The sequence below is a fragment of the Canis lupus genome, chromosome 8 (assembly GCF_003254725.2).
Source record: "Canis lupus dingo isolate Sandy chromosome 8, ASM325472v2, whole genome shotgun sequence".
NCBI lineage: Eukaryota > Metazoa > Chordata > Mammalia > Carnivora > Canidae > Canis > Canis lupus.
In genome coordinates this window covers 52,493,878-52,505,124 of record NC_064250.1, presented here as the reverse complement: position 1 = coordinate 52,505,124, position 11,247 = coordinate 52,493,878, and the positions used below count along the sequence as shown (strand labels likewise).

General features: G+C 37.8%; 1 protein-coding gene across 23 annotated transcripts in view; it reads right to left on the bottom strand.

Moving 5' to 3' along the window:
• Positions 1-3,356: 3,356 nt before the first annotated feature.
• Positions 3,357-11,247, bottom strand: part of NRXN3 (neurexin 3) — a 1,528,419-nt gene continuing 1,520,528 nt past the window's right edge. For 10 of the 23 annotated variants that reach the window (XM_049113345.1, XM_049113346.1, XM_049113349.1 and 7 more), the window contains one exon: positions 3,357-3,806. In XM_049113345.1, coding sequence (XP_048969302.1) covers positions 3,505-3,806 — 302 coding nt within the window. In that variant the 3' untranslated portion in view covers positions 3,357-3,504. Of the gene's footprint in view, positions 4,431-11,247 lie in introns of all 23 variants that reach the window. The other 13 variants (XM_025442408.3, XM_049113337.1, XM_049113336.1 and 10 more) reach the window with 2 other exon arrangements.

The window sequence follows — 11,247 nt, the reverse complement described above, 5'->3', positions numbered from 1 at the left end:
TACACAAATTATCTGAGACAGGCAGCAAAAAAAGGAACTTCCCATAGTTTGACATTATTGAGCCTTTTTTTTTTTCCATTCGCATGAGAGCCAATAGCATAACCATTCCACTGATGAAATCTGAAGGAACAGGGTTAACTAAATTTGCTTTTCTCTTTGAAAACTGATAACCTATCTATGGATAATGTACACCAGTTCAGTTAACTGACATGTCAGGATCATGGTGAAAAATGTAGAATATCATGATGGATTATCCAATTGGCAAAGTAACCATGTGCGTAGGGAACCAGCAAATCAAGGACACCTGATATATGAGGAAGGTGCCAACTGTAATGAATGTTTGCAGAATTTTATAATACGAAAATCCAGAAGAAGTTTTTAAAATGTAAGCATTCATTTATATTTTGCTTTTGGATTTAGTAGGACTTTCTTTTGTTTGTTTGTTTGTTTTTTAATTCAATATGCCAGGAAACTTGGAGAGAAGGCATCTAAAGCATTCCAGGATTTAAGGCATTATACAAACAAGGTTCTAGAAAAAGGTTCAAAGTTTGTTGACTTGCAGCAAATACTTAAAAGTTCTCAAACATTTAAAAAGATATATAGTATCCAATAATCTTTCCCAGAATACAATGGTTCTGTCGTCTTACCTGTTCAGAAACGTTTTACCTCCTGCTTACCTTATCAGAGCAATCTAAATAACAATGCCTCAGTTGACAGACAATACTTGTTTAGCCCATAAATATGCCACTTTTGATAAGTTTATATAAGTAACTAGTAACTGGTTAGAATATTTTATTTCACCTGGTCCTAGCTTATGTGGCTTTTAATAAGATAGGACATGTTTAGCTCCAGTGTAAGATCTTTTACCAAGTGTTTAGAAAATAACAATGCATCATCATACAAGGTTTTGGGAAGAACATTTTATTGCTAAGCATATCCTTGAACGAAAATGCAAATATGAAATAAAAGAGAAAGGAAAAAGAAAAAAGCAGTAACTTCACAACATCATAAAATAAATTCCTTAAGAGTCTGCTCATAAAACAACAGGAATATGATAGAAGCTCACATACAGAATGCACATGTTCCCATAAAATTGTCCAAATAGAAACTTACACTAAAAGGAATATAACAAATGTATTTTTACTCAAATAAAAAAAAATGTAAAGAAAGAAAGCAGGAAATCAGTTCACAAGACCTCAAGACTCCAAAAACAGCAATCTTTTACAGACATCGAGATATAATCAACTTCATATAGGTTGGGCCATTTAAGTTATCTAAAATCGTGCTTTGATATCTCTTTATAATCCTGTCTTTTTTAATGACAACAACAAAAAAAAATCCAAAAATTGTAACACATTTAAATATCAGGTAATGAGGAACACCTTTCCATACACATTAGTAAAGGCTACCATCGTTTAGATTGCGCTTTTTGCCTCGTGTTTTAAGATATTTCTCAAATATTCATGCAACTGACAAAGACCAGCAAGAGTAGATTTCTAAATCTAAACAGCTGATTGGTTTTCATCTGTACAAAAGAAATTGTATATATCGGACCCTCCAGAAGACGTACTTCATTTTTGTGTGAATATTTGTCTTGCTTTGTCTCTTGCTTTTTGGATCGCTATGGCCACACAACCAGTTAGTTATTCTGTACATTGTTTCCTCTTTTCAAAAAGAAAAGACAGACAACTGGAATATCAACCAAACAAACAGAAACAAACCAATATAAAGGAAAGAACAGTTCTTAAAGCAGTATGTACATAGGTGGCTAAGGAATTATACCAGCAAAAATGTAGTAAAATATGTAAACAAAATCTGAGAAGATTGTTTATTCTCTTTGACACAGTTAACTGTGACAAAACTAAAACTCACACTTTCTTCACATTTTAAGGTTTACTTTTTTGTTGTTTTGTTATTTTCTTTTAAAACAACATTCTCATTCCACTTCAAGACTTTAACAGTTTTCCTGTTTCAGTCATCCCATCAAACATACCATGATAAATATATCTGTATATATATTTATTTATATATATATTATACTATTAAATTCCTTTTTTGTGTGTCACAGCAGCTTTATTCGTTTATTATTTATTTATTTGTTTTTAGAAAAGATGGGTGAAGGGAGATGTGAGCAAATGGAAGGACAGAGTTATCCATAAGTGTCAGGCTACAAAATTAAACCACTATGAAAAACATCATGTTGGGGGCGGGGGAAGAACTATGTATTTTGCACTCTGTCATGCCGTGTTTGGCTTGTGTGACCTTTTGTGGTTCCATCACACGTTGAACTCCCCTACTGTCTGTTTTGATTCTTTAACAGACTTACAGTATTGTCTTGTCTTTTACATTTACATGCATTTCAATCAGTCACAGATCCAGCCCACCCCCTCTTCACCTTCCCTAGGAAAGGCTGTGTTTTAGTTTGTGGGGCTTTCTCCTTCACCACAATTTGGCTGGGCTAATGAACAGGAACAATATTGTTAAGTAAAGCCAATAGCTCTGATGTAACCAGCCCTAAACCCATCTGTTCAGGGTTTGGGTGGCAAATTCTGAAATTAGATCCTGAGGGACCAGCTTTTCAAATCAATGCTATCATCCATCATGTGATTTTGCTATGTGTTCAGCAAAGCATCGTATAGGAAACAAACAACAGATTCTAGAAATACCACAACCTGATATGTAGAGTGAACACCATGGTAGCTTTTGAGTTCATATGGCAATAGTCTCTCTTACTTTCATTTTCTGAGTTTTTTTGTTTTTGTTTGTTTTTTCTTCTTCATTATGTCCAGTCATTCTCAAAAAAATAAACAAAAACCCAAAAGCCATTTTTTTCTTTTCCCCTCAGATCTTGAAAAGTTACATGTACACTGGCCAAAACCAGATAAGGGTGGGTTTTTTTTTGTTTGTTTGTTTGTTTGTTTGTTTTTAATTTTTTAAATTTTTTTTTGTTTTTGTTTTTTACATAATTAAACCCAAAGGAAAAAAAAAGGAAAAAAAAAAAGAAAAAGAGAGAGAGAGAGAGAACATTGTTACAGTCAAGCTTCACAAAGATCATTACAGACTCACTTGGAGTTATGGAACAAGTAAGCCATGAAGTCTTCTACCTTGGGTGAAAAGTCCTCAAGAGAAGGAAGCTTCCAAGTCCGCGAAAGTGGGGGAGCCATCTGCTTGCTCCAGAGCGCAAAGTGTGTGCTTTATGATACAGCAGGGCAGAGAGAGTGTCCTGTCTCCGAGCGATGACTGAAGTCCAAGCAGCCATAGCCGAACTCTGTAGGTAGGTACATCTTTGCGTGCGCGCGCGTGTTGTCCTCTTAAAAATGGTTTTTCCCCACCGTAGTCATGGTACACCCCATCTCGTAGTGATGACAGTTCTGACATCTGTGGCATCTCCTTTTCCAAGCGCGTGTGATAGATTCACATATAAATAATTCTGTGTCACAAACTCGCGTGATTGTTAGCGGTGTCGTTTTGTTTTTTGTTTTTTGTTTTTGTTTTTTGTTGTTTTTACACATAATACTCCTTGTCCTTGTTTTTCTGCTTCTTGTGGCCGCTCTTCGAGCTCTGCTGCTTCTCCTTGATGAGCGTGCCGTTGCTCTGGGCCGAGTTGCTGATGTAGTTCCGCGTCTCGTCCACTTGATAGGACCCCTCGTCCCTGTTCCTGTACTTGTACATGGCGTACAGGAGGATCAAGATGCAGAGGGCAGCAGCAGCCACAATGCCGACGACCATCCCTGTTGTACTGCTCGACTCCCGGATCACCTCTGAGGCCCCCGGAACCCGTCTGACTCCCGGCTCCGTGGGGTTTGCTGTGGGCACATTACGGAACATGGGGGAAGTAATTAGTGGGCTCTTCAGTTTGGTGCTGTCTAGCTCATAGGCAGTGGGCAACGGAAGCAAGACTAGATCAGGCTGGGGTTTGAGATCACGGTTATTCATTTTGCCAGCTGGCAATTTGGGCACCATCCCAGACGAGGAGGAAGCTGTGAAGCGGATCAGCTCAGGGGACAAAGATGTGGTAGTAGTCCTACTAGTTTCGGAGACTTTGTTAGGTCTAAAGTCCTTGGATTCCCACTTGGGCGCATGTGCTTTGTAGCCACCTTCGAAGATTGAAGTGGAAAGACTCTTATCTGTTACCAAGGAGAAGGTGGTGTAAAAATCTTCATCATCAGTAGGGGGCAGGTTAGAGTCAAAGGTTTCCCCTGAGCCATACCCAGATATCACCAAGCCATCATCATCACAACCATCGCTGCCTTGGTCCGACAAGCAAGGTAACCCCGCCTCAGAGGTCATGGACAGGGAATCTTTGGTGGTCTCAATAATGGTGAGGAGGGGGCGAAAGGTAGGGGGGAGTGTAATGGAAGGTGCACGAGTAGCAATAGGAGGGGTAGCTAAAGGGTCTTCTACAAGAAGAGGGATAACTAATTCACCTCCTGGGATTGAAAAGAAAAAGAAAAACAGAATTAGTATTTTTGTAGATAGACACAATTCATAGTCATTTTCTCAGTGACTGCACCTCATGGGTTAGGCATCAGAAATTATAATAAAGTGACCCGGGTCCGCACATGGATCCTTTCTTGTTGCAGCCTAACCATCCTACACTGATTTAGAGCCCATTATATGCCTCTTGCCACCAAAATCGGAAATCCTTAGGTTTTAAAGATACTCCCAAGTAATTATTTAGGTAGAATTCAAGTAGGCTGTTTCCAGGATCTGCTTATGAGATAATGACATTCCATGTTACTGTTGTAAAAACTGGCTATCAAAATTGTGAGTGTGTGTGTGTGTGTGTGTGTGTGTGTACATGTACTCATGCATGTGACTAATCTGTGAGCTCTACCATTTCTTTGTTGCCTTCTTGGATTTCTACTTACTTGCTCCCATGAGGATGACCATGATGTATTCTCCATGTTACAGAGATCAAGATCAGTAAACATAAGAGACCTTGTCTTTAGCATTTTAAGCTATTACCTTTTATTTAACATTTATCAAGTTCAGTCTTCATTTACTATATGCTAAGTGAGGGGAACTCAGGAGAGGTTAAAAAGGTTCATCTAACCCTTTTTGTGCCTTTCCAGAAATTCTCATCTATTAAATGACAACTGGCCTTGCATTGATCTCATGTTTATGCATTGCTTTTATGCTATATGCAATATATGCTGAGCTGGACACTAAATTTTAAAAATACTCAGACTAGATATCCATGCTTTATGGAAAACTTAGACTCAGAAATGTAGAGATAGCAAACGGAGGTGGCTTTTTTTTTTTTTAGATCTTTATTTATTTATTCATGAGAGACACAGAGAGAGAGAGAGAGAGGCAGAGACATAGGCAGAGGGAGAAGCAGGCTCCCTGTGGGGGCTCCCTGTGGGGAGCCTGATGCAGGAACTGATCACGGGACCCTGGGATCACGAACTGAGCCATAGGCAGATAGATGTTCAACCACTGAGCCACCCAGGTGCCCGCAAACTGAGTTTTTAAAAGCAGAGATTCCTGGGGTGCCTGGATGGCTCAGTGAACCATCTTACTCTTGATTTTGACTCAGGCCATGATCTCAGGGTTGTGAGATGGAGCCCCAAAGGATTCCTGGCTCAGCTCAGCAGGGAGTCTACTTGTCCTTCTTCCCCTCCTTCACTGCCCCTCCCTGCTCTGTCTCTCCCTCAAATAAATAAATAAAATCTTTTTTTAAAATAAAATCTTTAAAGAAAAATAAAATCAGCAATTCCTATCTACAGTGGGAAAAATAAATTGGTTTATCCATAGACCTTAATTATCACACTTCTGAACATGTGGACTAGGTCAGGAAAGAAAGTTCAGAATGGTTCAGTAAATCACAGTGCCTTGTAAATCATGGGTACCATAAATATTCTATGGTGGATATTACCAAATTGTAGTGCCACGTTTATTACTCATGCATGCAAGCAAGATAATCAAGTTCTCTTCTCTGTCTCTTCACAATGTTATTTTTCAAACAAAGAATCTCTGGAATCTCCAGAAGTCACAGTTCATGTCTCCTCGTTGAATTTATTCCAATGCAGCTGTTTTGTTTGTTTGTTTGTTTTGTTTTGTTTTGTTTTTTTAATCCTCTAGCAGGGATGGTATGATGTTTCCCTGTCCCAGTTAGACAGTTGAGTTTCTAATATGATATTACTTCTGAACTGGGTCATTAAGCATTCAGCCAGGTATGATATTCTTGTCAGTTCTGCCCTCCACAGTAACTGCCCTGATGGGATGATTGGTATTTGAAGATCTACTATCATATAGTCAAAAGTGTATGAAAAGTCAGATGTGACTTTTGCCCTGGTGCCCCTTATTGGTGACAAAGACAGACATGTGACTCAATACTGCAAAGTTCTACGTGGACAAGTCTTGGAGCTTACATGGTTTTTCTGGGTTCGTCCTACAAAGACTGACTCACAAAAGAGAACTCCCCAGTTCAGCTTTCTGTAAGCTGAGAGAATGGCCCCCTGAGAGGAAAGATGTTGCCTACCTTCAAAGCACCTGAGAAGAACCCTTTGTACTCATGTCAGAAGCTTTGCTCCACAGTTAACTAGCCAATAACATTGTGTTATGTAGAGAGAAATGGAGTTGGGGAGGGTGGCAATAATGTACATAATGTGTATCATTTGGAAGGGAACATACAATCATCTTGTCCCACCTGATAATGTTACCATATGTAGAGAAATAAAACATGAACACTTCTGAACATTTCAAGATGATATTTTGGGCTATGCCCTAACCCCAAGCATAGTGCTTTTCTAGTGCTTAGAGTGTCAAACTCTTGAGTGAAATGATCTTTGCAGTTTTGTCAAGCTTCAGACTTGCTTTACTGGACCAGCATGACTTTTTTTCTTTTCTTTCTTTTTTTTTTTTTACATTGTGAACATATATAATACATATATCTTGCAACATATTTAATGTATAATTTACAACTTTTGCTAGCTTTTATAAATGGGATTTGAAGCCCAGTTCCCTAAAGGTAAGTCGGTCCTAAAACTAAGCCTGAGTTGACTTTTCTCTTTATTCTTCCATGGGGAGGAGGTGGTGGTGGTCCCAAGTTTTATATTTAAGGTGACCCATGAAAAAAAGCAGTGTTTAAGTACTTAGGTACGAGAAGAGCAGTGAGAAGAGAAGAGAAGGCCAATGCAATTTGTTTGAAGGTCCTCTAGAGATTACTCAGGGATGACTTTACTTTCCTTCAGAGAACAAGACAGGATTTTTTCTTACCCATCTCACCTAGAATAAAGGTTTAGTTTGTGTATTCTTTTCTGGCACAAACCCTGAGAGTCATCTGCTCCAATGATAAAAATCTACTCCACGTATATTAGGTAGACAGGAAACTGGGATAAAGGACAAAGAATAACCAATCTGCAAAAAGGCAAAAGCCTGGTACAGAACACTTAAATATAAAGGCAAATTGTTAAGTAGGGTGCTGGTGTCCCTTTAAGTGAGATTAAGATTACTGCCTTCATGATTACAGAGTGGCATTCATTTGCAATTTTAGTGTACCATCTGTGACACCCAACTGGAGTCTTAAATTTGCCTCCTTTTCCTCCCTCTTTTTTCAAACCTAGCTAAAACTTCTGCAGTGTCTTTGTTGTAAAAAGTCTACAAAATCCACAAATTGCTCACTCTGCGGTTGAATTGCCCCCACTTTCCTTTGCTATTCACTTCTCAATTCAATACCTTTTAATCTCTCTTGGATTGAAAAAAATGAGTAAAACCATTTTCACAATGAAATGGAAAGAGAGTCCTAAAGCTTGCCAACTTATAAAGAGCTTCTAAAAGGTTGGTGAGCCCTTAAGTGAAATGAGAAGAGCTTATTTTAAAATTAAAATGGTGGGTATGCTATTTCAGAGTTGAAGTCAGAGAATCTGCCCAGATTACTAATCTTCAATTTGCTTTGCCATTTTGTTATTAATCTTGGCAGCAGTAATAAAAAAATGATAAATGATGCTCCCTGTCAGGGAAAGTGAGCCCCAATTTTGGTGGTAGGTTCATCAATGAAATGGGAGAAAAGCTTTCATAATCCACCCCCTTTCTTGGTATCTCAAGAAATTGGAAGAATGTCTTCGGTTTAAAAGGAAGTCAATTAGGATATGGAAACTATTATGAATGGGAATTGCAGTGAAAATTAGAAAATTTTGAAGAACTGTAAATGTGCAAGGTGCTTGGGAGAGGTGTGTGTGAGTTGGCATGTATAATCAATTTTAATATCAACTCCCATCTTTAAGATTTAGGATGCTTATAGTGTCCTAGGGAGTCCAAGGGCACACATCCTTTGAGATGAGGGATACATTTCTCTCAAAATTAGATCCTTAAGAGAAATAACTTAGATTGTGGAAACCTCTTTAAGATTTTATGTTTATTTGTTTTAATCCAAAGTGATTATCCTCAGAAATGCTAGAGCAGCAGCTGATACTTTTTTTCAATGCCCAAAGACTATGGAGTCAGGGATCTACCAGATGTCTAGGCTTATAAAAGTATTCACAAAAGCAAGAAGCCTAAAATCATAAGGGGCTACAGGCAGAAACCCTGCAGGCTAACAACACCCTAATTTCCTATTCCATCCCCAGAATTTTTCTTTGGCTCGGAATAAGAACTATCTTTATTCCTTAACGTTAGCATTTTAAATCAGGAATATATACCCCTTTTTGACAGCGTTGTGCTTTTCTTTAAACTAGAGAGATCACTAGGGATATAAAAGGTCTATTTTAGCCCTGAAGGCTGCCCTGCTTTTTTGCTTTATGAGTGTATTTATAGATATATAATTCATGTGTCTAGGGCTGATATCCAGCAAAAGGGGCTCTCTGCCATCGAAAAAGACAGTGTATTAAAAATTTAATAGAACTTTTCTGAACTGTGAGAATGTTGCAGGTAATGGTGAATGTAGTAGGTCATCTGAAAAACAAAACAAAACAAAACAAAAAACAAGAGCAGCACAAAATTTCAATGTGGCTCCAACCTTTGCCTCTCTGGATATATTTGAGTCTAAGAAGTCACAAAAATACCAAAACAATGACACTAAAGAGCCAGACTGAGAGAGGATGCCATTCTCCAATTCCTTGAATTTATTTTATGTATATTTAGGTCCTTTACCTCTCATTTGCATTTTTCTAATTCTCTGCTGAGAAATTCACATAATACAGAAAAATCATCCTTCCCCCTTCTAAATTAGTGGTTGAATGATATTCATTTAGTTGTTTGGTGCCAAAGCAGTGTGTACTTGTAGCACATAAATATCCTGAAGCTTGCAATTCCTCTCCACCTTCAGAAAAAATAGCCATGGACAAATATGGCAAGTACCTGGGGAGAAGACTCCAGAAAAACTCAAGTGTCTCAAAGGGGCTTCACTTGCATTTTAATAAGATCTCTAGGTAAGACATGTTTTCCCTAGTTTGTCTGAAATGGAATTGATTCTGAAAAGCTTCAGGTTCTATTTTCTAACATATTCCCAATAAGATGGGACAAAGACACTTGGTATCATTTTACCTTGTAAAATAAGGAATGTCCAGTGGGATTTTTCATTTGCCTATTGGTTAAGAGCTTTGCCTCTGGAGTCACTCAAACTCCAGGTTAGCATCACACCTCTGTGGCTTACTAGCCCTAGGAGTTTTGCAAAAAATTCTTAAACTTTTTGTAAAATAGAAGTAATAACATAGTCCATCTCAAACCGCCAGTGTGAATAATAATTTAATGCATGTTAATGTTAATTGTAAAGCATATTAAGTATTTAGCACAGAACCCAGTGTTATTCCAAAATGCTAATTACTAGTATTATTTCTATTAACATTTTGGGCCTGTAAACACTGAAACCATTCATTACTTTCTTCTGACCATTTTTTAACATAGTAACCTCATGCTAAGGTACAAGTATAATAATATAGGATCTAGATGATTCAGGTTATTTTAAATGCAGACTTAGAAGAATGATTTATAAGATTTCAAAGAGCTTGTATCTTTTTAAAACAAAATTAACCTTTTATTAAGTTGACCTATGGACAGCTTCCTCACAAAAATCAATTCTATTAGACAAAATAACACCCCATTTAGGAAGTTCTTGGTTTTAAACCCAAAATATCATCTAACACATGAAACAATATAGAATCACGTGAACTGAGGCAGAGAAAGCCCATTCATTAAAGCTGCTAGGTTGCAAACATGTCTGTTAACCACCATTCAATCTGATTATTTCTGTAACAGTTTCAGATAACACAATGCCTGAAATTAAAGTGAAACAACCTCTTTATTTAAAAACTGTATAGCACTTCTTACTGATCTTATGTTTCCAAAGTGCATAAAGCAACATTAATCCAAATACCTTTAAAGTCAAGGGATATTCTCACCTCTAAGGCAGTACCTACCTACATGAAAGATTTCCTAAATACAACTTTAGATGTGAAAATATCATGTTGCTTCTTGGTAGAAGAATCCTTAGGATACTCCTAAAGTTCACTTGATTAAATCCAGGAAATAAATAGCAACTATTAATAGAAAGGTAAAAGGGGAGGAGGGATAGACAGAGATTTAGAGAGAGAGGCAAGAAAGAGGGAGAGGGAAAGAGAAGGTGGGGAGAGAGAGAGAGAGAGACAGAGAGAAACAGAGAGAGAAAGAGTCAGGGAAGGAGAGGGGAGAGAGAATTGTGTACCTTCTGTGTATATGTGTGTGCTTTCACCAGTAGTAAGTTCTATACATTGGAAGGCATCATTATTATAGGAACATACTCAAAACACCTGGGACTCTCGATGCCTTCATTCTTTATAGAATTGATTTTGTAGTCGGCAGTGATGGTGGTGGCATAATCCTGGATAACCAAACTCCACCATAGTCACTTGAGAGTATCTTAATTTCCCTTTGCTGAAGGAAAATACTGATAAGACTGATTTCCCTGAGTGCTTCCTAAGGAATTAAATGAGGATGCATTATGACAATACTTGGAGGTAACTCATTTTCTTCTGGGGGGTGCCCAGGCCTCCCATTGGCTGTAACCAATTTAATATCCCACTGTAAAGCCTACCATGACTTTCAAGGTATTAAGGTTGGTTCAGGCAAAGAGGCTAGGCTTCCTTTGGATGGTAAGAACAACTTACCCCCTTCTACCAACTGTAGAGTTCACATTGATCATTAGAAGCAATTCAGCACAGAACACAACAGTGAAAATTAAGCAGAGAGACACAAAGAAAATAAAATATTTAATACTATTTTCAAAATCATACAGTAGAAAATAAAACCAACATCAAGGCCAAAGTA